At 46.6% G+C, this 26,704-nt stretch overlaps 2 protein-coding genes across 5 annotated transcripts; one reads left to right on the plus strand and one right to left on the minus strand.

Annotated features, from left to right (window-relative positions):
- Nucleotides 1–1,244: 1,244 nt before the first annotated feature.
- On the plus strand, nt 1,245–8,485 carry fs(1)N (female sterile (1) Nasrat). The gene is made up of 7 exons (XM_018108018.3): nt 1,245–1,545; nt 1,602–3,710; nt 3,769–3,898; nt 3,966–4,096; nt 4,165–5,914; nt 5,979–6,196; nt 6,254–8,485. The coding sequence occupies exons 1-7, from the start codon at nt 1,384–1,386 to the stop codon at nt 8,282–8,284; spliced, it is 6,531 nt and encodes a 2,176-aa protein (XP_017963507.1). The 5' UTR covers nt 1,245–1,383; the 3' UTR covers nt 8,285–8,485.
- A 3,043-nt stretch (nt 8,486–11,528) lies between these two features.
- Nucleotides 11,529–25,869, minus strand: LOC108656109 (uncharacterized). 4 transcript variants are annotated; one of them, XM_089263750.1, is made up of 4 exons: nt 25,768–25,860; nt 25,486–25,622; nt 15,906–16,135; nt 11,529–15,579 (listed from the first exon to the last, which is right to left on the minus strand). In XM_089263750.1, the coding sequence occupies exons 3-4, from the start codon at nt 16,124–16,126 to the stop codon at nt 11,619–11,621; spliced, it is 4,182 nt and encodes a 1,393-aa protein (XP_089119876.1). In that variant the 5' UTR covers nt 16,127–16,135; nt 25,486–25,622; nt 25,768–25,860; the 3' UTR covers nt 11,529–11,618. The 4 variants fall into 4 exon arrangements, with proteins under 4 accessions (XP_089119876.1, XP_089119875.1, XP_089119878.1 ...); XM_089263749.1 differs by having other exon boundaries at nt 25,486–25,869; XM_089263752.1 differs by lacking the exons at nt 25,486–25,622; nt 25,768–25,860 and adding an exon at nt 23,165–23,314.
- Between the last annotated feature and the right edge of the window lie 835 nt (nt 25,870–26,704).

Below are 26,704 nucleotides of genomic sequence, written 5' to 3' on the forward strand. Positions count from 1 at the left end.
CCGAGGGTGAGACAGTTTAGTGCGAGAAAGAGAGAGAGAGAGCGCGCTCGACCGGGCGCTACCTTTGCTGTAAATAATCGCTCTCTGTCAGCTATTGCTGTATGTGTGAGTGCTAATGTGCGTGTATCTGTGAGCGATCTGCGTAGCTGATAGCAACAGCCGGTCGACAGAGCAGCAACAGGCGAGCGCACCACTTCACTCATTCCCATCGTTCCCGTCTGCCTGCCAAGTGTCATGTGGTGCTTACGTCGATGCCAAACGGTCATAGGCAACATGTGGCTCAATCTGAATCTGAAGCAGGTCCGAGTCATTCGTTTGTCGCTGTTTATAGTTCACAGAATCAGACATAACTCATTAAATTTGGCATTAAGTCGATTCCAAAAATTAAAAAAATACATACATATGTATGTGTGTATACAAATCTTTGTCTGTTCATAGCTACATGCATATGTACATATACATATGTATATGTATGTATAGCCTGATAAGATACGAGTATGCATAAAATTCGCCAATAAGTTAATTTGCTTATTAACATGCATGCATGTATATATATGTACATATATGTACATATGAATGTATGTGTACATACATATATGCAGATCAGCTAGCTAGTAAGATATACATATACATACATACATATATGTATATGTATAAGAGTTTAAAAATATTACTGTTAATTTATATTTACATACATATGTATGTATATACATAATACATATGCAGTACACAAATTTAGATAAATATAATTAATATTTTTTAAATTAGTCTAATTGTAGTTTCTGATGTAAATCGATAGTTTTGATCGATAATAACACGATTTCGAAGATACATAATTAAATATCGAATACTGTTTGAAGTTAACTGATTTATAATGCTGCAATATGTATATCAATGATATAATATCATACATAAAATGATCATAACACAAAATGAATCCGTTTGCAAAAATGTGAGATTACACTGGGTTTAAACGTGCTGCCAAAGACGGTTTGCATCTTCGCTAAGTGCGAAAAATAGAAGCAGCCTTTTGTGCTGAGCATATACGATCATTTTGGTCTGTTAGAGTTCGTTGGAGCTCAAATCATTCGGATAATTATAGCTACTCTAAGTCAATTTGCTCATTGTTTAGGCTAAGATAGATTGCCAATAAAACAATAAAATAACTTAACTCTATTAATATTAAAATATGAAGCTATTGAACGCTTAATTGCCAATTTACAGCTTAGTTTTGGCGCTGCCAGAGTATTGCGAAGTGCGTTGAGTGGCAGCTTAGGAAAGCAACGGTTAATTTTGTAAATATGGTTGAAGTGTGCGGCTCACGTGTTAAATGTTAATTTAGTGAATGGTGTAAATTGTAAAAACGTCATAAAAGCAAACAAGATGAAGTGGATGATATGTCTGGTGCTGTGTGCAGTATGCAACAGCAACGGCCAAAAATCCAAGGATACCTCAAAATCCGTGCTCACACCCGGGCAGCGTGAGCAGGTGGATAAACTACGCAGTGAATTGAATGCCGCCTTCGAAGCGGGCGAAGGGGTACCGGTATGTAGAAAATCCAGTACTTAGGCTTCGTTTAGACATTTGTGTATTACGTATAGGCCGGCGTCATTGTGCAGCCAGAGTGGACAAAGCAAGGGAGCACTAATGACAAGCCGATCAGCAAGGTTATAGTGAACGAATCCACATTGAAGGAAACGAAGGCGCTGCGGACAGAGATCACTGAAGCGGTCGTCAAGCAAGGGCACACAGAGGACGTACTCCAGCTGGAGGCAGCGATCAAAGCCAAATCAACTGCCCCAGGGAGCGAGCCGATTGTGACCAGCGCCCGCAATGAGATGCTGGGCAGCAGTCAGGAGTCGGCTGCCAATGTGGCCAATGTGGTGGATGCCACACCGTTGGACATTGATTTGGCAAAGCTACACCAACTGGAACTGTCCAAACGCCGTACGCGCGAAATGCTAGTGCTCAGCCGCATTGAGGAGGATCTACAGTTTACGCTCGGATCAGACGTGTCGCATTGGCTGCAGCTGCAGCAAAATGGCAGCCTCTTTCTCCTGGGTCGACGCAGCCAAGATGTGTTACTATTCCAGCAGCTAGCTCTCTCCGAGGGCTCGCAGTTCCGCGGCTATGAGGCACTGCAGCCATTGTCGGTGCCGGCGGGCATTGATGCGATGCTCAGCTATGAGCGTTGGAATTTGCAGGCACAGTTGCAGGAGACCTTGGTGCTGCTGGCCACCCAGCAACAATTGCTCTGGTATCGTCTGGAGGCGGGAATGGGTCTCGCCCAATTTTGGCACTGGCCACTCGGCAGTAGCATTGACAAGCTGCTGCCCTTCGTTGTGGAGAACCGTGAGTACTTGGCCCTGATACAAAATCGCACACTCAGCATTTATGCCTACGATGTGGATGGCATGGAGTTCTGGATTGTGCAGCGAATGCAGCTGGAACAAACGATAAGTGCACTTGCCGTACAGGATACAGGCCGGGACTTGCTGCTCGCTGTGGGGCAGGCCAATGAGGCTCTCATCTATGCCCACAATATGCGCGAGCTATCTCCAGATGCGGGCTTACAGCTGCAGCTGCGACAACGTGTGGATGCACCGAAGATCGCGGACATCGCCGCCTTCCAAATGGGCGGACACAGCTACGTGGCCTTGGGCGGCCTACGACCACAGATACTGGCATATGTGCAGGGCCAGCTGGTGCCGCGGACATTGCTTGGCCAGAACTTTGGCCTGGTCGAGCTATTTCTGCCAGTGCCCGTGCGCACCTATCGGGATGATCTGTTGCTGCTCGTGCAGCATCGTGTGTTCTTCGACACGCACACGCTGATCCAGCTGGAGGTGCTCGTCTGGAACGGCGAGGCCTTTGAGGCCAGCCTGCCGGCGCCCTGCCAATTGGGCACGCATACGCGCTATGGCGCCGGCTGCATGCTGGACGAGATGCGGGATGCGGGCCTGACGGGTTCGGTGCTGTTGCGTCACATACAGCCGCCGTTGTTACTGGTGCCACGACAGGCGGCGCCTTCGGGTCTGTTCCGACTGCACACGGAGCTGCTGCCGCGTAATTCGGAGCTGCACGACCTGCAGGAGATTCACAATTTCATGAAGCAGTGGGTGGATGAGCAGGACAAGCTAATCCAGCTGGCCGAGCAACTGCTGCAAATGGAGCATCATGCAGAGCCAGAGCTAATCCACTACGAGGAGATAAACACGCCGCTGCTTATCAATGAGGGCGCCACGTTGGATGCGCTGCACGTGAATGGAATACCGTGGACAGTGCAAGACTCTGCCGTAGACCTGTATGAGTTGCTGCAAGAGATGCGCTTGTTGCACCACCAAATCATGGGCACAAATGGCGGACGCATGAAGCGTCAGCCACAACTCTTTCGCTACGACTATGAGAAACTGGAATTCGACATTGTTGAAGCTCAGGAGCTGTATATCGATAGGCTGAACCATGTGCCATTCTACGTACAGAATGCCACACTCGAGTTCAACGGTTCGATCAATACGCAGCTCCTGGATCTGATGCGCCCACAGGCCATTGAGCAAGCCGAATCCTTACCCTCAAGCACTCAACAGCGCCTGCAACTGGACGCCGATCTAAGTTTCCAATTCATCAATGGCCTGGAGTGGGCAGAATTTATTCAGCAGTTGGTCTGGCGTCACGAACCGCTGCGGCTCTCGCAGCTGCGGGTGGCAGGCGTAAGTGGATCTCAGCTTGGACATGCCATGATCATTATCCATCATCCTTACGTTTCAGGCTGTTGTCTTTGAGGATTCGCTGCATTTGAGCGCACTCAATGGCCTGAGCTTTCCGGACGACTATCTCTGGTCGCAGGGCAGCACCACTACAATCGTCCACTCGCCGAAGCAGTTTACTCAAACTTTGTGTGGGTTATGCAACTAGCCATCAGCGGACATCCTTTGCTGATTTATGTTTGTCTTGCCTTATTTTAGCTGCGAATATGGTGGACACTGATGGCTCTATCAATGGCCGCGATCCCGCCGATGCAATTACTCTAAGCGATGCACAGGATTGGCCAGGTTTGGTTACCTTCACACAGCTGGAAGTCTCGGAGCAGCTTGAGGTGTTTACAAGCTAACGCACTATGTAACTGTACAATCGATTATATATAATTTCTTTTCCATTTGGCAGCTCAATGGCAGCGCCCAGGGACGCCAGTTTGAGGAGGCCCCTTTGAACTCCATGTTGACCGATTCGCATCGCATTTCCGCCGCCTGTCACTTTGTGGAACTGATTGTCAATGGACCCGTGCATCTACGCGGCTTGCTGGACAACAGCAGCTTTGATGCGCTGCTGGGTGACCTGGTGCAGCGTCCTGCTGATCCCAATGATGAGCTGCTTATAACAGGATCTAAGCACGTACAGCAACTGGCGCTGCCAGTAGATGCGCATGTCTTGGACGGCACACTGAACGGCATACCCATTGAGCAGTTTGTGACCAAGCACACGGAACAAACGCTGCATAATCTGAGCACTCTGGACGGCTATGTGTACTTCCATCAGCTACAGCTCAGTGGCAGCTACGATGGCGTTCACCTGGAGCAGCTGATGGCGCAGGCGTTGCGAGTGGATGCGCCACTTGTGGCGCCAACAACACGACTTCAGTTCACCAGCGAGCCGCCACAATTGACAGAGCTGCACGTGACCCACGCATTGAACCATGTGCCGCTCTCCAGCGGCTATCAAAGATTACACGAGCCACTGTACCTCAGCCAGGCGCGCTTCGAGCGCCTCCAGGCAGAGCAGCTGGATGTGGCGGACAGCGTAGTGGGTGCTGGTCGCCTAAACGGACACAATCTGAGCGAGCTGCTGTCCAAGGAGCCGCGCGTGGACATTGTCCAGGTGCAGGAGCTGATTCTGCCCATGGGCGTGCAGGCAACGCAGCTGCAGGGAATCAATGCTGAGCTACTGTTGGGCTTCCTGCGTCAGCTGGATGAGCTGCCGCTGCTCATTCTTCATGGCCAGCTGCAGGTTGAGCACATTGCGGTTAGTGGAGCTGTGCTCGTCGATGACGCACTGAACGGCCGGAACATGGCGCAGCTGCAGCGCGACGTTGTCTGGCTGGATCGACCCAATAAGCTGGGCACACGCTGGCGCTTCCAGCAGGCACCAATATTTGACAGCGATGTCTTCCTCCAGGGTAGCTACAACGAACGCCTGCTGCCCGAGCTGCTCAACGATATAGTCTTTCGCTCCGATCCGGAGCAGGAGCTGCTCATTGTGGGCACCAAGAGCTTTGCGGGTCCGGTGATTATTCAGGACACGCTCCAGCTGCAGGCACTCAATGGCGTGCCCTTCGACCGGCTGGCCAATAAGCTGCTGCCATTAGAGTTTGATGGCCAGCTGCACCTGGACGGTAACCTTTATGCCGAGCACCTACAGCTCCAGGGAGATCTGAACGGGCAGCCCGTTGACAAGCTGGAAAAGCTGTTGCACTGGGATACACAGCTGGGCGCCTTTGTACATCGCGGACTCATTCGCTTACCTGCGCAAGGACAGCTACAGGAGCTTACGGTTCTGGGTCGTTTCGGCAATCGGAGCTTAGAGCCGTTGCAGGAATTCTTTGCTGATTTAGTATATAAGCGACAGCCGCAATTGTCGATCGAGGGCCACAAAGTATTCACGGGTCGCGTACATATCCAAGGCGGCGCTCACATTGTTGAGCTGAATGGCCTAAAGCTGGAGCAGCTACTGCAGCAGATTGTGTTCATTGATGGCAAGGAGGTCACGCTGCAGTCGCCGGTGCACTTCGAAGCTCCCGTAGAGATGAACGAGCTGCAGCTGGGCCAATTGGTGCTGCAGGGTGAACTCCTCAATGGCTGCAATATCACCGAGTGGATTCATGATACGCTGCGCGTGGATCGCAACTGGCAACCGGACAGTAAATTACATATTTCCAAAAATGATAAAAATGTCGAATTTATTGAATTTTACTTAATTTGCAGCTCCTGTCAAATTTGCTCCGGGCGCATTGGACAACAATGCGCTGCAGGTTGCCCAACTAAATGAAATCAAGCTGGACAGGATAGTTACGCTGCATACGCAGCAAAATCTCAGCTTGCCATTGGTCGCCAAGGAGCTGCATCTGGCTGACGGACACGTGAAGCTCGAGGGGCGTGTGAATGGGCGCAATTTGTCCATGGAATACGCCAATACTCTGCTGGTAAGCTAGTTGACAGATTTTGGACATTTAGCTGTAGCTCTTTGCCTTCTGTTTCAGATCAGCGCACCGCAGCCACAGCGCGTGACCACACCGTTGGTCATAGCGTCCATAGATGTGACCGGTTCATTGTTAGCCAGCGCGCCCATCAACGGAGATCCCAATTTCAATTTGAGTAACGTGGCCACGCTGCACGAGGAGCAGCTGTGCCTTCAAACGCCGCTCAACTTTGCCCAGCTCCATGCGCCGGAGCTGCGCACGGACTTGCAGATCAATGGCTTCAACTTCAGCGCCTGGCACGAGAGGAGCCTGTGGGCGCAGGGTCGAGCCACTCAGGTCATTAGCGGCAACTGGAGCGTACGTTGGCTGCGCGTCAAGCAGCCCCAGGTCGCTGAGCAGACAGCCCATGAAATTTATCGGCGCCAGAGCGAGTGGGCGGAGCGCTATCAGCAGCTGTGCAGGCGTCTGTCTAGGCTGCTCGGTCTGCTCCGGTTGCCCTATCACGTGACGCAGCTGCGTCGCAGCTTTGCGCTGCAGCAGGCCGCAGGTGAAGCGGATATACGACGTGTCTTTGCGCTGCAGTCGGCGCCACAGGGTGCCAGCTATCTGCTGCTCAACGAGGTCGGCTGCTGGACGCGCATCTATCGCTGGAACGGCAAGCAGTATATAAAGTCTGGCAACTTCGAGAGTGGACCCATCGATGATGTGACGGTGCTGCAGCTGCGCAACGCCAGCAGTGCCAATGGCAATGACCAGTTCAGTTTCATGACCAGCTACGAGACGAGCGAGGAGCAGCTGGAGCGCAGCTGGAACTGCAGCAGCCTGGCAAACCTGCAAAGCTGGCGCACCAGCGCCGAGATCGAGATCGAGCCGATGGGTGTGCCAGCTAGCAAGCTGCAGCAACTGCTGCAGAAGCATGAGGCACAGCAGCGACGGCGTGGACCCAGCTATCAGGACGCCATTAAATATCTGAACCGGCCCACAACTGAGTCACATTTGCGGCCACATCTGGACGCGATTCATGCGCTCAGCCAGGAGCAGTACGAGACGCTGCGACAGCGCCTGCTGCAGCATCTTAGCTTTCGCCTGCAAACCGAGGTGAATATCACACAGCTGAGCATACCCGAGAGCGATCTCTACGACGACGAGCATCTCGTGGAGGACTTCTTAGGCTTGATGCGACAACTGCGGCTCGCTTCCAGGTCTGGCAGCGAAGCATTTGCTGCCCTGCCCACCGACTCGCTGCCGTTGCCAAATACTCCGGGTCGCGTCTTAGCCGCTCGCACTGCGCAACTGATTTGGTCCGCGGTGGAGGAGCTGAATGCGCTACGTTCTCGACTGGCCAGCAACGATAGCCAGCTGGTTCAGGAGCAGCATTCGCTGGGCCTCCACCTGTCGAGCGCTATACGAGATGTGCTGCTGCTGGCCAACGTTGGCAGCCATGAGCAGACGGACGACGGAGACGAGGATACGAGGCGACTGCATGCGGTGATTGGACGCCTGCGTGAGCTGCAACACCAGATACAGGAAGCCCAGCAGTTGGACCTGGACACAGCTGAGACGAGCAACATGATGGCTATGCAGCCACATCCGCATCAGCAGTGGCGACCAGTGGAAACGATACGCTTGCACGTGGGTCCGGCGCAGCACGCCCGGCTGCTGTATGCCCGGCTCACCACAGCCGCCGCAGATGCGCCACCTATAGCCCCATCCACAGCGCCGGGCGCCCACGTCCAGCTGCACTTCGCCAATGGCACCATATTCCAGTCATTGGCGGCCGATTTGATGGCGCGGCAGCTAACAGCTCTGCGGGTGCGCGACGAGACGCTGCTGGCCTTTGTCGAGGGCTGTTGCCTCGTCCGAGTCTTCATTTATCGCGGCATTCAAGGCTTCGTGCCCTTCACGCAGTTCCACGCCGAAGCGGATGAGCAGACGGAGCAGCCGGGCATTCAGCAGCTGCTGGCGCTGCGTCTGCCTCTAAGCCGTTCACCGGGCGCGCTCTATTTGCTGGCCGTGGCTCAGGCACGGCGGGTTACCTTCTATGAGCTGGTCATGCCCGGATTCTTCGAGCCGTGGCTGCATTGCAATTAAAACACTTCTTGTTTTGGATACGTCATTTTTATTGTTATTGTTATTTTTATTATATAAGATATATTTGTATGTACTACATATGTAATAGTCATGCCCGGTTAGTTCAGGTTAAGTCAGTGTACGTCACATTATGTTGCATTTACGAAGAAGAAATATATATCTATGATTGAGTCCCATACACAATACGAAAAAAAAAGTAAAGTACCAGAATTTAGATTTCCGATTTACAGGAAGACAGATGACTATAGACCCTGACTAGCTACTAAACTATCCAAACTACTCTATCAAACTAACTAAACTAAACTAACTGTCTAAACATTTTTTTTTTTTATTTTGTAGGTTTTTGTTGTCTCCTGGAAACCTGCGCATAGGGAACGGGATTAGTTAGTGGCAAACCAAGCGACAAATGTTGACATACGAGATCGTTAGCCAGATTATTTTCTTGCTGTAGTAGGCCGGGCTGCCCTGCGGTTGGTCTTTCGGGTGCTGCGTGCCTTCAACCTTGGGATTCGCAAACTATTGCCTAGTATATGAATAGGTACCCTTCTTCCCCTTGGTTTGGAATTGATTGCCTTGCGCGGTTTGTTGGTGGGCTTCAACGACTTGGTGCTAGTTTTAGTCGGCTTTGGTTTTGGCTTCGGCTTTGTCCTAATCGTTTTCTTACCAACTGACTTGCGGCGCTTTACTCTCTTTTTGGGTGTAAGAGCCGGGTTCTGAAAATTCTGGCAAACGGTCGTCGTTGCCATCATCAGGATTAGGAAACATTTGGTCACCCATTTTGTTCACTCAATACTCACCAGGAATTGGGTCTTCTGCCAAGGAGACATAGCTTCCCAAGTCATAGTAGCATATTGCCCAACATCACGTTCGTCTATATAGGAATGGACGTTCTTGAATTTCTCCAAGAATAATTGATATCCACGATCGGGCTTCTTTACAGCTCTAAACTTCGAACGTATGGAGCCCATTTTGAAAAGAATATTCGTTTTTCTGTATATATATATAAATTTTTGTTTTCTGTATATATATATATATATATATTTCAATGAAAAACAAAAAATTCAAAAAGCTGTAATTTTTTTCCGAAACCTTTACTCTCGGACCTAAAGAAATGTAATGAATGTTCTGAGCTAGCTCCCCAGGTACATAGCCCGGAGCTCGACTATTACGGCATGGCATACTTTGATATATAGTTTTTGCGTTGGATTTCATTTTTGTCGATTTGAGGCAGTTGCTTGGACGTAGTAGCCTTTGTCGTAGTAGCCTTGTGCAACGGGGGCAGCTCTAGTCGAGACTACTTGACTAAGATATACCATGGCTAATCGATTTTTTGAAGAAATCGAATGTCTCGCACTACGTATGGATACCACATATTGTATACCATATGCGCTCATATGGGCGGATATATATTGTCTCCATTGAAAGAGGGTTTTAAATGTCCCCCGCTTCCCGGACTGAATTAGCTATTGTCATTTCATTAGTGCTGTCGAATCGTCTTTACATGGTATAGAGAACAGATAAGTCTTATTTTCCGAATAGACAATTTATTAGTGCAGCACAATATGAATTTGGTATAAACGTAAGAATTTGGTATAAACGTAAAAATTTGGTATAAACGTATAAATTTGGCTTATCATATGCCCAGTATTAGGATCAGTTACAGGTGACTCATGTACCACTGTAGCTAGTTGGGCAATATGTCTATATTGTTGATGTTGGGCTATCGCTTGGCAGCAGACTTCTTCTTTGGGCGACGTTTGGGCGCTGGAGCTGGCGCTGGAGCTGGAGCTGGAGCTGGCGCTGGAGCTGGCTCTAGCAAGAAGTCAAATTTCTGATTTTGTTGATCAATTTTCCTTCGTTTTGCAAGGTCCTCATCCGGGAATATTATAGATGCTGGTTTGGTCACACTCTCGCAGCTGGAAAACGAAATGATGCTAACACTTGATGATACCCGAGTTAGATCGATGACCTCCTGCATATATTCCCCATGAGTGCGATGGAAGAAGAAACTGTTGCAGTGTACTAACAGCCCAGCGTTGATGGACGTGACCAAAATCTTATTGACCTGCGACTTCACCGACTCCAATTCCGAGTCCGACTTACAAAAGTGCTCGATGACGCCCTTGTACGACACGGGCTCCACCTGCTTCCGCATGAACGTCATGACATCCTCATCGGTGATTTCGATGGGGACATTCTTCTGCGGCTTGGAGCTCATTTTGAGATATAAAAAAACTAAACAAAAAATATCAAAAAGCAAAATATACTCGCGTAGAAATGGATAACAAAAAAAAAAAAATAATACTAATACAAAGAAAAACTGTATTTTCGATACGAGGCTTTAGTTTGTTTTGAACTGTATGAGTTTTACGACTGAATGAGTGAAATGTCGTTAGTGCCTGCCAGATGTTAAGTTTCAGTGACAGTTGGTTCGGTGCCAACTTGGATATCGAAATATAGTTTATCTTCGCATAAAATTACAATCCAAGGAACTTTTGGGCTTTTACTCATACGCCATTTTCCAATAAAATATTGTATATTTATATTTGAATCTGTGAATTTTGTAAAAAATATTCACAACTTTACAATTTCATTCAACTCCTTTTTTCAGCATTGAGTAGTTTAGGGATAAGTAAGCTCTTGTCGGGGTTATCTGACCCAGAGGACCGTCTGATCTGCGTTTTTACATATACTCCATACTTGACACACTAGATTTATAGAACCCAGCTAAAAAAAAATGGACAAGATATGATTGAGAAACTAAAGCTGGAGACCTCTGTTAATCGATATCATTAAAAGAGTAAAATATATCACTTATTTGAAATAAACTCAATCCACGGATGCTACAAAGGGATTTACAGCAAAAAATTCAAATCTTATAGATTTCGAGCTCGAATGGGCAGAGAGTGTAGGAAAAAATCCTCGCGCACTTTTCGGTTCAGACAAGGATATTGCTTAGACAGCTCATAATCGAATTTCATTGGGCTTTATTTATTACACATCATTATTAAACTAGAATATTTAGTACAGTAATTGAGCTTATTTATTAGCTTTCGATTCCAACTCTCCTGCTCGGTTTCTCTTCTTCTTTTCCATTTGTTATTGACTCTTAGAACTTAGGCTTAGGCCCCAACTTATGACTACGACCCGCAGCGAGGTCTTTAGGCGGCGGAGGATAAAAAAAAAATAATAATAATAAAGAAAAATCCAGTGACTAAAATAAATACAACGCGCACACACATAATTACGATAGAGATAGGGTTTATGTTAATGGTTAACGGTACAGTTAAGAGCTATATACACTGCCAGCTGATTGGCACCGCCCCAGAGTTTCCTAGACCGCCAGGAAGTCACGGGGATCGCCAATTTTGGGACTGAGACGCACCACCACCTGATCATCGCCGTCGCCGACCTCAAGGAACGAATTCCAATCGGCTAGGAAATAGAAGCCATTCTTCTTTTTGGGCGGTGGCGGCTCCTCGGCGACAGGATCGGGCCCAAACGAATTGGCCAGATCGTCCAGCGAGCCGTTGCGTGACTCCTCCGTGGTCGAGGAGCTGCTCGACTCGGTGGTGCTGCTTGTGCTAATGTCTCCATCGCTGCTCGACTGCGAGGCGGTGTCCTCATCACCCAGACCCAGGCCCAGGCCCAGATCCAGGCTAATGCGAGTGGGCGATTGTGTTGTCACCGAATCATCCGAATCAGCCAGAGTTGAGCTGGTGGTGCTCGCTGTGGTAGTGGTGGTGGTGGTGCTGTTGTCCTCGCTCTGTCTGCGCGGCTTGAAGGTATCGATGCCCGGTGGCAACGACTGCAGATAGTTGGCGTCGGCCTGCGACTGCGCCTGACTGGCCAGCGACGCAGCTAGCTTCGTCTGGCCCAGGCTCACGTTGAGCTGCTGCAGCTGCTGCAGGTTGCTGATGAGCCGCTGCAGCTCGCCCAGATTGTCGCCCAGCGCCACTTGCTCACGGGCCTCCGGCTGCGACTCTTCTGGCTTGGCCAGCTGATAGTTGAGCTCACTGAACTCGGCCATCAGATCGCCATCGAGCACGCCAGCCTGGTCATCCTCGGCGGCCACGTCCATGTCATCGTCGCTGCGTCGCCGGAAGCCGGAAGCGCCCGCAGCCAGGCCCATTGGCAGCTCCGTGGAGACGCCAATGCGATTGGCCGCCCGCTTGATGGCCGCCTCGATAATCTTCGTCGCGCTGAACACGGGCAGCTCCACGCTGCTCTCGGTGGTGGGATGGGGCCGTGGTGGGCGTGGCGAGGCCGGCTTGCTGGTGGTCAGCGAGAACACCGCCGGCGAGGAGGAGTCGTGCGTGGGTGTTGGCGATGCGGGCGGCGAGGGCGTGGTTGTGGTTGATGTTGACGTTGTGGTGCTAGTGCTGGTGCTGGTGCTGGTGGTTGTGCTGCCAGAGGTGGTGCTGGGCTGGAACTGACTCTCCAGCTGCTGGGACAGCTCGTTGGGCAGTGCCACGCCCAGTTTCTGCAGCTGCTGCGTATTGTAGAGCAACTTCTGTAGCTCTGCCAAGTCGGCTTGCTTTGGCGTCGGCTTGGTCGTTGGCGGTGCTGCGGGTGGTGCGGCTGGTGCGGGTGGTGCTGCGGCTTGGGTCACCGGAGCCGGTGTCACCGTCTTGTAGATGGGCTGCATATTCTGATAGCTCTGACGCTCGCCATTGTCCTCCAGGCTGCTAAAGAACTGCTGGAACTGCCTGAAGTCCTGATCCTGGCTCTGATCCCGATTCAGATTCTTGTTCCGGTTCTGGTTCAGGTTCTGGCTCATTTGCGGATGGGCCGGCTGGGACATGGCGAACTCACGCAGCTCCTCACTGGAGCTGAGCTCCGCCTGTGCAGCATTTGGCATTGGAGTTGTGCCCGGCTGCTTGTACACCGGCAGCTCCAGCTTGAGATTCAGCTCGGGATTGGGATCGGGCATCGCCGCCGGCTGCGCGTAGACAATCTGTGCGCCGTGCAGGCTCTTCACGTTCTGGGTACGCACGGAGGCGGCTGTGACCAGCTGATGGCCGGTGGTTGGGCGCGCCTCCTGCAGCTGCACGCGCTCCAGCTCCTGCACCTTGCTGAGCAGCTTCTGCAGCTGCACGTAGTCCTGCGGCTGCACATCCTGCAGCAGCCCGTTGCTGCGCTCGAAGCTGTTCAACGGCCGCTGTCGCTGCTTGCCCGTCGAGGCCGCCGTCGAGATCTCCACCTGGCCCAGATCCCGGTCGTAGGCCAGCGGTGCGGCGCCCGCCAGCTGCTGCAGCTGCGCGTAGTCGTTGCTGGGCAGGCTCAGGCTTCCAGCCAAGCCGTGGCCAGCCACGTTGCGTGTGCTGAAGCCCGGCGTGGTTGGCTGCGGCTGCTGCAGTTGCTCCAGCTGCTGCACGCGCGTTATCAACGCCTCGAACTGGGCGTGGTCCACAGCAGCGGCCGCCTTGGTGGGACGCGGCGTAGTCGTCGTCGTCGTCGTCGTGGTCGTGGTTGTGGTTGTGGGCGTCGTGGTGGCCTTTGTGGTGCCAATCTTGGCCGCCTTCTTGTTGTTGCGCGCCTGCTCATAGAGTCGCTCCAGCTCTCGGTCGTCGCTGAGCAAGCGCTGCAGCTGGAGCAGATCTGCCGCGCCGAGCGCATTCGCCTGAGCCGGATCGAAGTTCAAGCCGAGGCCCAGCGACGACCTCGGACGCACTGTGGTGCTGGTGGTTGTGGTTGTGGTTGTGGTTGTGGCTTTGCGCACGGCATTCGACTGTTCCAGCTGCTGGAGCTGGCGCAGAATCAACTGCAGCTCGCGTGCATCGTTGCTGGCCGCTGGGCTGCTGGTGGTTGGCTTGGCGGTGGTGGTGGTGGTGGTGCTGCTGCTGCTGACGCTGAAGCGATTGCTGAGCGCCTGCGTGCCAGGACTCGCCGCCTTCAGCACATTCTCTGGATTAATCTTCAGCTTCTCCAATTCCTGCAGATTCTGGAGCAGCTTGGACAGCTCATCCGTGGCGCTGGCCGTCTTCTGCTGGTTGCCCGCGTTCGCAAAGTTGATGTCAATGTTGGGATCGATGCGGCGACGCGGCTTCTTCGGCTCGATGAGCAGCGGTGCGCCGTGGGTGATTAGCTGTGCCGTCGGCATCGATGTGGGCGGCGCGGCGGTTGTGGTTGTTGTGGTGCTGGTGCTGGTCGTTGTCGTTGTCGCCGCTGTGGTGCTGCTGATTGTTTTCCGGGCACTCTTTGTCTGCAAGCGCTCCAGCTCCTGCAGATTTTCCAGCAGCTTGGCCAGCTCTGCATTGGTCTGCGGCGGAACCTTGGCCGTTGCCGTCGAGAGCTCGGTGTGGGCGCCCGCTGGTTCCTCCGTGGCAGTCGCGGTGGCGGTGGCACCTGCCTGAGATTTCTTCAGCGCCTTGGGCGACTTCTTCACAATGCCAAACCGTGTCAGATAGCCCTCCACCTCGGGCTTGACGCGCAGCTCCTCGCCAATGTTGAGCGGCTTGAAGTTGGAGTAGGCGTCGGGCCGTATGCGGGCGCCCTGCAGCCCACGCAAGTCGGCCACGGCCACGACGGGCTGCGGTGCACTCTCCGCCGGGTAGTAGTCGTCGATGGCGAAACGCTTGTGAGAGCCCTGGGCACCAGCGCCAGCGCCGGCGCCGCCCACAATGCCCAGACTTTCGAGTATGTCCGCCACGGGCTTCACGGCGCTGCTGTGACTGATGGACTGACCCTGACCCTGACCCTGACCCGGCCTCTGAGTCTGCGGCCTCGCTGGCTTGCGTAGGAACTGCGCATTCTTGGCGCTGTAGTGCGAGCTGAAGCGCTGACCCGTTTGGGCGGCAGCACGAGGCGGCGCCGCCGTGGCCTGCGCCCGGGCATAGTCGTAGGCCTGGGCCCCATGCGTCACCGGCTGAAAGTCCATGCCGGGCTTGCCCAGTGACGGCGCCAGCTGGTACATGACCGGCGCCGGCGCCGGCGGATGATAGGTGGTCGCCGTGGGCGCCGGCACCAGCTGCTTCTGCAGGCTGCTGTAGAGGGGCTTGTAGGTGGTGGCCGCCACAGCCGGATTGCCGCCGGGCACCGTGCTGCGCGGCATTGCGTTCGGGTCGGGCGTGATGAACTTTATCGGATTCGGCGGCGTGTAGGCGTCGATGACGCGCGTCACCGGCGGCCGTGTGTACAGCTCCTGCAGATTCTCCTCGGTGTTGTTGTCCGTGTTGTAGGGCAGTACCAGCATCAGGGCGCGCATGCTGTCCGCGCGGCTCATGTCGCCCGCCTCGATGCTCTTCTCGTACTCCTCGCGAGTGACCTTCTCGTACAGTTCCTCGATTTCACCGCTGTGGGGAGGGGGGGAAAGGGAATTTCTTAGTGGTAATCAAGCGAAACATCATCATCGTCATTATCATCATCATAATCAGGGATATGATCATCACCAACTTCATCATTTTTATCATAATCATGAGTAGGATCATAATCAGCACATCATCTTATCATTGTGATCATCATCATTATCATCATGGTTATGATCATCATCAAACTTATCATAATCAAAATCATGAGACTGATCATTATCATCATCATCCTTACTGCCATCATCAATATCATCATCATTATGATCATCATCATTCTTGCCATCATCAATATCATCATCATCATCTCTTACCGTGTTAGCCTAGGCAACGCCGGATCATTGGCCAATATTTTCTGCACCTCGTCTATGGTTTGCTCCACCTCACGTGGCTGAAAGAAACTCTTGTCCAGCTGCTGCACATAATTGGCCCCGCCCTGCTGTCCCTGCTGCTTTATAGTCGGCAATGCGCTAACGGCAATTGCGCCCATCAGCAGCAACAACAGCTGAATTCTCAATCGGCTTGAGCTACCCATTCTGCTGGGCTGTGAATGAACGAGACGGTGAGATCAAAGAGATTAACACATGCGTATATACATACATATAGAAATATATAAAATATATAAATTGTTCGTTTCGGAATTATTTGAAATTTGAACTTCGGGTCACCAGTCTGGGAATAAGCTTGGCATAACGTATATTTCAAAGCTAATGATTCAAGACTATGAAAAACACAGGGTACTACTGCCTTGGCCCTCGTAGAGCGCGAGAAATTTTTTTTGGGAGGAGGTCACATGGAAATGAGTATTTGAGTATTTATGCTTATAGCTCTAGACAATTTCTAAGTGGAATAGAATATCTCTAGCTGTAATACCAGAACTTCCAGATAGAAGAAACGTTAAATGAAAAAATCAATGGGTTCGGGGTATGAAAAGATGGACTGCAGGACAGACAGCAAGACGGAAATGGGCACAAAACCAATATACTCATTTCACTTTCGCGAATGTGTATAATAAGCGAAACAATCTCGAGAACCGTTGAGCGAAAACTTGTTTGACTTATGGACATATCTAGTCCAGGTCGCAGTCCAATTGGATTAACTTCTAGAAACATCTTGGCAACTGCATGATTTAACGCGAGGAATGTGAAAAGCTGTTAGATTTGCAGGAAGACACGCTGCCTGATTGAAAGGAAACAAAAACTGGCCAACTGGCTAGGTGACTAACTAGCCAACTGGCTAACTGGCCAACTGGCTAACTGGCTGACTGGCTGACTGACTAGCTGGCGAGCTGGTTGATATCATTCCAGAGCGTGTCGCAATGGCACACAGACTCCGCTGCCGCAGTCGCAGTTGCCGTCGCAGTTCCATTTGCAGTTATTGCCCGGGGGGGCCGCAACTACGCATTCCAGCTGCAGAGTCGTCGGTCGAGCTGTATTATGCGCTGCAGTTGCAGAAAGTCCATTTAGAATGCGCGGCACGTAGACGGGTTAGTCAGTTAGCTGAAAGAGCTGAAATGCTTGGGCCATAATCGTTGCTGTTGCTGCTTGCTGAGTGAATTTTTATTATTTTATGAGGCTATTTCTGTTGTTGTTGTTGTTGTTGCTGCTGCTGCTGTTGTTGTTGTTGTTGTTGTCTTTGCATTCATTTTGACAAGATTATCTAACAGTTCATTTAGCTAACGGCCTCGCCGCTGGACACTAACCATGTCAACGCCAGCTGTTCACGTAGACAGACGATCGACAATATTTCTTTCGACGTCGCTTTCTACGGCAGTCATTTAATTTATGATTTAACTACGGTAATTAAGTGAAAATTAAACGCTCCGATAGGCCACAAGCCGGCGTACGCGAAGCACTTGCTCGGCCCAGCGAGATGGCAATGGACCGTAAAAGCAGTTCCGCACAGACAACTCAAAAAAAAAACAAAAGACGAAAAGAGCTGACCAAGATCGTCATCTATATTGGCCGGGGTCCAACATCTTGCGTCACATTTTGCCACGAGGATGATGGGATCTCTCTCTCTCTCCCTGTCTCTCTCTTTCTCTCTCTCGTATCCTAACTGTCAACTACTCAATCATAGTTTGCATAATAAATCATAGAAACTCGTATATCAATTGCTATGGCAACGCCTCCATCAATCCATTATTCATAATTGAAAACATTTTCCTTGCAATTACTTGTTTTTTTTTTTTTTTTTTGTTGTTCATTTTTGTCCATTTCATTTTCGATTTTGTAATATCATTTCATGGCTATAGATATCTGTGCACTTGTCGTCTCGCCGGCGCTCTGTCAGTCTTTCTCGCTTTCTGTCACTTTTGTCAACAAAATTTTCCATGCTCTGCGCGGAAATCCACTTGACAGTTGGGGCAAATTGTATGGGCATTTCTGATCTACAGGGGCTTTTGAGCATCGGATGATAATACGGTACTATATGATCGCTTGGCCGATCGAGCCACACAATAATAATTAATCTGCATGCGGATCAAAGCCAGCCACCGCTCAATGATGATAGGTGTGAATGCCTGCGATAATGATGTAATGAGAGCCTGCCGTTCGGTCTGTGGGAAACCGCAGAGCAAACCTCATTTGTGCCTAATCTTCAAAACCAACAGACATTAGCTGCCAATTGTGGGGGTCGTCGATTGAAAAGGTTTTCCCTGAACGCAGAGAAAAATTGAATTTCAGGGTGTACTGCGGGAAACTTGTGTAACAGTCAGAAGGAGGCGTCATCTTTATATACTCCAGATCAGAATAGGCTTTCATTCGATCTAATCATGCGTATCTGTTGCCATATCATGTATGTATGTCCGTTTGCTCTTCTGTCAATCCATTCTTTTGTACGTGAGTCTATTTTGCTTCTGTCCGTCTGCCCCTCTACCCGCCTCTGTTTGTCTACCCCGCTGTCCGTCTACCTCTCTACCCTTCTGCCCATATGTCAGCCTGTCCTTCTGCCCATCCATCTGTCCTTCCGTTTATCCGGCTGGATGCTGTAAGCCCCAAGAACTAGAAACTTTTAACTTTCAATGCATAGTCACCTATATAATAGGATTTTAACACTTTCCATATTATCGATAAAAATCGATAAATGACATCATTTTGTAAGCGTTCTCCCTAAAATCGTCTTAGATAGAGCTTTCAGATTTTCTGTGCAGTTTTCTGTAAGGAATACAGAGCTATGTGTTTTGAATTTTAGGTAACTCTGATCGTGTTAATAGGCCAAAAAGAAGTGTCTGTGCGCCCTTTTATTCATGCACAAATCAATAATATATAAATATTGCAATGTTAGCTCTGTGCAGAGTTCAGGGTATCTACTAGTCGGGCAGACTAAGCTAAACTAAACTGTTATACATATTTCACACAGTGTGTGAATAAACTCTGCTCAATTGATATAAATATGCAGAGCTCAGACGAACCCTAACTCCCGCCAGCAAGCCGTAAATCAAATCAACTCGAATTTTCCCCTGAAGTCTGACTGTTTATATATATATATAAATTTACCTCAAGTTAATTGCAATTATTTTTGCATAGCTTTAGCCTGATTTTTTTTATCTATTTTTATTTTACTGTGCTGCTTTTTTTTCGTGCATGGTCTCGGCAATTTCCTATAACAATTAACTGCTGCCATGTACAACGCGTCGCATACGTAATTTATGCTCTTTGCATATATATTTTTGCAAAAATTCGATTAAACTTCAATTGTGAAGGAACAAGAAAAACAAAATGTATTTTAATTTTATAATCGCTGTCGCTGTGCGTGTCTAGCTGTATTCATGTGTGTGTGTGTGCGAGTTTGTTTGTTTATTACATTGGCCACAATCAAAACGCAAATAATTTGTTACAATTGCGGCAACAGACATAATAACAACAACAACAACAACAACAAACGGCAGCAAACAGCAACCGTATAAAAAGTGAGCCAATCTTTGGTGAGTGCATTTCCAATCCGCCGGCGACGCAGACGTCAGCGTTGACGTCGACTTCACTGAAGCGCATTAGACGTCAACGTCGACTGCGCGCGCATGTGTGTGTGTGTGTGTGTGTCTATGTGTGTGGTAACAATTAAGTTGCTGTTAAGTAATTTTTTTTGCTGTTTGTTATTGTTATTAAGTTTATAAGCTATACGGATTATATTATTATTATCCCACATTCCCCCTGTCTGTCTCACTCTGTCTGTCTCTCTCACTCTCTCTGCTCGCCATCACAATGGCCTAGTCCTAGGCCTGCCACTCGACTCGCAGCAAATTGATGCGTTTCGTGTTATGATTGTTTGACATATTAATTTCATTTTACTTTTCATTTCTTCATTTCAGTCTCTTTCTTTAACACTCCGTTTTGTTATTATTCAACTAGACACATTACATTTGACGGAAGTGAAATTGTCGCGCTGCCAGGGTCCAGCAACTTTGACACAAATGAACAATAATTAGCCAAGCAGCAAACGTTTTCGACTCTATTAGCACTACTTGACTCTGTTGACTTGGCTAATGCTCTGCTCATTCCATATACTTTTGGCTAATGGCGTGATCAAACCTAAGAATTATATCATGTTATAAGTGAAGTTTTATTAACGAAAAATTCCCGAAATTCGCGAATGGAAATTAAGGTGAATTAATAGAGCTCCTGTTAGAGCTTTAAATTAATCCAAAAGCCTAAATGGAAGTTTCTTAATGGAACTTGGAGCTTTTTAGAATTCTGACTTGCTTGAAAAGTGAAATTTTATTGGCAGCAAAGTTCCAGAACAATTGAGAATGGGAATTCAGTTGGTGAATGCTTTAATCCAAAAGTTTAAATGGGAGTTTTTTGTTTATGGAACTTAGAGCTCTATAATTGCTTAAATAGTCAAAAGATCTGTAGCTTAAACTAGACTTTTAGTGCATCAAAGTTTTTACTTAGAATAGAACTCATAAATTATATCAAACTTAAAAAAACGTACCTTAATTCAGTAATCTCTCATATGCTTAGTACAAATTGGTATCAATTTATTTTATCTATAATAAAACTCAAAGAAATTGAATTTCAGTTCAATAAGCTTCTTTTTCTATGCCCTGACATCTAATACGTGTAACCTTATAATATGACCTCATATTCTAATCACAACGTAAGCACATTAGATGCCCATTATAAACCCATTTCTCTGCATCCCAGCCAACTCGCTAATAAGATAATGATTCGCTATACCATAATACATAATGGATCAATTAGAGTTGGCATTGCTCTCACGCGGCTAGCCGTAGGACTGCGATTGCTTTGGCCCTGAACTTTTGCATGCAAACTTTCTGGACGACAAAAGCTCACTTGACCTCTCTCATTACCAACAACAACAGCAACAACAACAACAACAGCAACAAAGGCAACAAAGCCGCAACAATGTAGTTTAAAATAATCGCCAACTCGAGCACCAATTGACTTGCAGCTATGAATTTTTCCCATTGTTCATTGTTACCAGTTAAGAGAGGAAGAGCGAGAGAGAGAGAGATGGATATAGCACTTCATTAGCTTAGTTAATCAAGAGCATAAGAGTACTCTGGTAATTTGACTGGTAATTAAAGTGACCTTCAGAAGAGCGATTTAACTATTTCTAGAGTCGGCTCCAGCCTCTGCATGACAATCGACTGGGCGGCTCATGTGAAACCTAACTGGGTTAAACATAAAACATCAAATGCATGCGCCGCACCCCTTCATCAGCACCTTCATGGCTTAAAGAAAGTTTGTTTTTTTAATTTTTGTTTTTCGTCCAAAGAATCGTTAAGTCCGCATAATTTATGGCACAGCACTTATATAAATATTTATACATAGATATATATTTTTGATGCCTTTGGGATTTTCGCTTGATTTTGATTTTTCATCCAGCTTGGCTTCAGATTGATTTGTGAATATTACAAGCTTTTTTCTATTTTCACTAAATTAAAATCTGATCTATTCAAACAGTCCAGCTGTAGAAAGTTCCATTGTATGCCTAATAACTAAATTTGCATTCAGATCAAAAGATAGAGAAAACGCCTAATCGATTCATAATACAATGCTTAAGTGCAGCCAACAATACTCAAAATATAATAAAAAATCAAAAGACTTAAGACACAAACTTGTTGCTGCCGAAGTTGGGTAAATCATGTAATATACAATATTTACTAATACTACTGCAATGGCTTTAAGCTGTGAATAATCTGGCTTGTAAGCTCAGATTAGGCCTTAAGTCACGCGCAAAAGCCAATTGAAACAAAAGAATTAAGACACGAATTGCTGGCTGGGGCTGTTAAGCCACAGAAACAATCAACATAAGCGGCTGTAAAAGGCGATTGCTGTGTATGTATATAAAACAGAAGTATAACTAATCTATAAAATCAAAAGACTTAAGACACAAACGCGCTGCTACTATCACTTGATTTTTTGCTTTTAAATTTGTTTTTATTTTTTAGCTGCTTTTAAAAAAGTAAAATTAATCTATAAAATCAAAAGACTTAAGACACAAACGCGCTGCTACTATCAGTTTATTTAATTTTTTTTTAAGTAAAATGAATCTATAAAATCAAAAGACTTAAGACACAAACGCGCTGCTACTATCACTTGATTTTATGCTTTTAAATTTGTTTTTATGTTTTAGCTGCTTTAAAAAAGTAAAATAAATCTATAAAATCAAAAGACTTAAGACACAAACGCGCTGCTACTATCAGTTGATTTTATTTTTATTTTTTTAAGTAAAATAAATCTATAAAATCAAAAGACTTAAGACACAAACGCGCTGCTACTATCAGTTTATTTAATTTTTTTTTAAGTAAAATGAATCTATAAAATCAAAAGACTTAAGACACAAACGCGCTGCTACTATCACTTGATTTTATGCTTTTAAATTTGTTTTTATGTTTTAGCTGCTTTAAAAAAAGTAAAATAAATCTATAAAATCAAAAGACTTAAGACACAAACGCGCTGCTACTATCAGTTGATTTTATTTTTATTTTTTTAAGTAAAATAAATCCATAAAATCAAAAGACTTAAGACACAAACGCGCTGCTACTATCAGTTTATTTTGTTTTTAAATTTGTTTTTATTTTTTAGCTGCTTTTAAAAGAGTAAAATTAACCTATAAAATCAAAAGACTTAAGACACAAACGCGCTGCTACTCTCATGCAATGATTTTATAGTTATTTCAGTTTGTTTTTATTTTTTAGCTTCTTGTAAAATATCATAGTTAATCTATAAAATCAAAAGACTTAAGACACAAACGCACTAACACTATTTGTATTTTGTTTTTATTTTAATTTAATTTAATTTTTTTTTCTTGTAACCGACTAGTAAGGTCATCTGCCACCATTTCCGGTACAAGCCGTTGAGAAAGCGCCGCTGGGCTGCTAACTGCTAACTGCTAACTGCTAACTGCGGGCTGCTCTCACTTTAGTCAATTAGTCAGTGGCGACAAGGCGCGTAAAATTCATCATCAACTTCAGGCCGATGTGCTTCATTAGTCAGCCAAGAGAGATGGTGTGAGCTGGAGAGTGAGCGGGATGGAAGTGGGGAAGACAGTGAGTGGCAGAGAGGCTGGCTGGCAGTTGAAGAGAGACGCAACAACATATACGCACCACTTTTACTGCAACTTGTTACAAATGCTTTTGTTGCTTTCAGCTTTTTGGCTTGAATTTTTGCCGCAGTAGCGGTTTTTGCACGGTTTGCAGCCGGACTGGCTTTCGGTTTATGGCAAATTTGCAAGTATTAGTTAAAGCTGTCGCAGTTGCTGCTGCCGCTGCAGTTGCTGCTGCCGCTGCAGTTGCTGCTGCTGCTGCATTTGTTGCTGCCGCCGCATTTGTTGCTGCCGCCGCAGTTGCTGCTGCTAAATTCTAGTTAAGCGCCAAGTGGCCAGCGTTGCCTACATATGACGAGTGAATGTTGTTTTGGGTGGCCAGGAAAAGGAGACGCCTACTTTGCGCCGAGCCGCAGCCAAAACCGAGTACCGAAAGAAAAGCGAGCCGGCTTTGGCCACAGCCACTGCCTAAATGTGTCCGAGTATTCCACATAATCAGCTCTAGCTACATATACATACATATATATACATATATTTGCCCAGTTTCATTAACGCTTTCAGCTTCTGCACTTTTCTGCCGCGCTTTGGCCAAACTTTTACCCAGTCAATTGGGTTTTTGGTACCTTATTTTATTTATTTATTTTATTTTTTATTATTATTGATTTGCCAGTTTATTGCTGTTTCCCTTCGTTTAACACTTTCACCTGTGCCACCAAAACGAAAAAGCGACAAAAACAAAACAAAAACAAAAACAACAGCAACAGAAACAAATATGAAACACTCTTAGCTTTTAATGCTTTCTTTTGCTTATTAAAATTGTTGTTAATGTCGTTTATTTTTCTTAATGTATATATGTATATGTATATGTATTTTTTTTTACTTTTTTAACTTTAATTATGCTGTCAAAAGTTATGACAAAAGCTCTTTTCGAATGTTGCGTTGACATTTCGTTGGCTTGTAACAAAATTATTACACCGTCAGCATTGCTAATTGTTTGTTGTCTTTTGTTGCTACTGTTGTTGCTGTTGCTGTTGTTGTTGTTGTCATTCATTAGGCAAAATGAGACTCTAGAAATAATTGTTTGTTGACTCGGTAATGAATTCTGTGTGCTTTCCATGTATTCATTTCAGTATTACTATGAGAATGGTTATTGCTCGAGAAGAGTTGCATATGCTAAGTAGGTGAGGCCCGGCTCAAATGAGATCTCGAGCTAAGGTCGCATTGAACTTGGACTGTGCATAGATTAGAGCCGGCTCTAGCTCTGATGATCTCTGAAGCCTAAGGTCGCATTGAACTTGAAATACAAAATTACGCTTTGCCTATGCATCGCGGCCCGAGATAAATCATTTTTACTAACGAAGCTGTTAGTATAAAGTAATTAATTCAGTTTAAATTAAACTTGATTAAAAAAAGCTGATTTTTGTTTTTCTTTTGGTAAATTTTTAGTTTTATAGCGTGAATTTGGTTACAGTTAAGTCAAAAAATAGTAAAAGAGATTGTCTTACGTTTAAATAGGTAATATCTCTAGCATTATTCAGCTGAAGGTAATAGCTTATCATAGACCTACTTATAAACGAGTCCCGTCAATCAATCCCAGTTTAATCATATAAGATACAAACGTTATCGCAACTCAGAATAAGATATTTCTCTGGACTCACATTCCTATCGGTGCAAGCATTACCTTATATTACCCACATGCATATATACATGCATGTATATTATATTATCTGCATATATGTATGATCAATATAGGTATTTATTCCAAACTCATTTCTTATCTACATATAAATATTATATATATATATATATATATATATATATAGATATATATATATATATATATATATAGATATATATATATATATATATAGATATATATATATATATATATATATATATATCTATATCTATATATATATATATCTATATATCTATATATATATATATATATATATATATATATATATATACATATATATTACATTTATGACATACTAATAGCTAATAGTCGTCAAGGGTTTTTTTTTAGCACAGCTTTGATCTGGCTGCGACTAATACATACGTATGTACATATGTATGTATGTCTATGTGAACTCTTAAATCATGGTCAAACGTCACTGATGGCGATTGTTGGATAGCCAACAGAAACAAATCGAACATTTGTTAACTGCCACGCCCAGTTACGCCCCCCCTCCTTATTGTTAACACACACCAATCGCTTGGCCAATTTGCATGCTGTAAACCGCCCCGCGTCCCCCCAACTGGCGACCCTCACACACAGCCCTCGTGTCAAGGTCGTTTGGCTGGCACTTTGCATAGTCGCATGCCTTTGCCTTATCAAAGCTTCATTTCTTTCCAGCACAACGTGAATTTTTCAATTACATTTTCAAAACGTTTGGCGCCTCGCCTTTGGCACGTCTTCAAATTTTGTATTTTTTCACAACTTTGTTGATTCGTATTGGGATTTACTTTTTTTTTTTTTTCAGGCGTTAAACTTTCGTTGCACAAGCACAAGAAAACTAAAAATAACAACAACAAAAATACAAATTCGACTATGAAATGTTGTAGATATATATGTACATATATATATATTTAGAGTATATATGTATACATGTATATGTATATAGTGTATGTCGAGCACGCGACTTCAACTCCGAAACCGACTTCGACTACGACTTGGAGGTGAACGTGGAGCTATTAGCTTGGCGCATGCGCGGCCTGCAGACCATTTTCAATGAGCGTTCGAATTATACTGAACGGGTTGGACTGGCGCTGACAACGCTGCCGTCGCTGTTTATGTCGCTGCCTCTGCCGCTGCCACTGCCGCTGCCGCTGCCGACAGCGACGTCATTTAACTGTCTCAGTGTCTGGGCCTCAGGTGAATTGCGTGCCCAAAAGAGAGCGGTTAAATGGGCTGCTCTAGAAGCTGCAACTGATGCTGGGCACGGAATCTTGGATTTTGAATTTCATTGTAGCCGCGGCCACGGCTTCAGCTACGGCTGCTGCTGTTCGCGATGATTGCTGTTTGATATTTTGCCCAGCTCGCTCACCTTGACCAAATACACCTGTGCATACCTTCGATCTAGGAGTCAGAGAGCAATGTTAGACATTCTAGCATACAGGTTTAAGCTGCATCAGCATTAGCATTGGCATCATCATCATCATCATCATCATCATCGGCATCTCTCTTGCCATTTCACTTTGGCCAAACGCATCTCTGCATACAGCCACGCACTGCCCGCTCTTTCTGCCCCATTTCGGGCCTACGGAGCTCCACTTGAGGCCAGTTGCTGGTTGAAATTGATTTGGATGTTGATTACGTTTATGTATATTGTCTTACGCTTTGCTTCGCTCTGCATTGCCTTGCTCGGCTTTACTCCGCTCTGCTTTGCTTCAGTCTCAGATTTGTCTTTGGCAGTGCTTTTATTGCATAATGAATATATATGCATATTGAGTAGATATATACATATATACATACATACGTATGTACATATTATTTATTTATTTATTATATATATATGCCGATCGCATTGCACTGCGTAGGTTTACGATGCACTCCGCCTACCGTTGCTTATTACCGAAACTGGATCAATTCGTGCAT

This window comes from Drosophila navojoa, chromosome X, assembly GCF_054131105.1.
Source record: "Drosophila navojoa isolate 15081-1374.11 chromosome X, UAZ_NAV_1.0, whole genome shotgun sequence".
Classification (NCBI taxonomy): domain Eukaryota; kingdom Metazoa; phylum Arthropoda; class Insecta; order Diptera; family Drosophilidae; genus Drosophila; species Drosophila navojoa.

Excerpts from the sequence above, each read along its gene's own strand:
- LOC108656109 (XM_089263749.1), bottom strand. The coding sequence starts at position 16,126 with ATGGGTAGCTCAAGCCGATTGAGAATTCAGCTGTTGTTGCTGCTGATG. Across the intron at positions 15,580-15,905 it reads GCGTTGCCTAGGCTAACACG|CGGTGAAATCGAGGAACTGT; the intron begins GTAAGAGATGAT and ends CCCTCCCCACAG.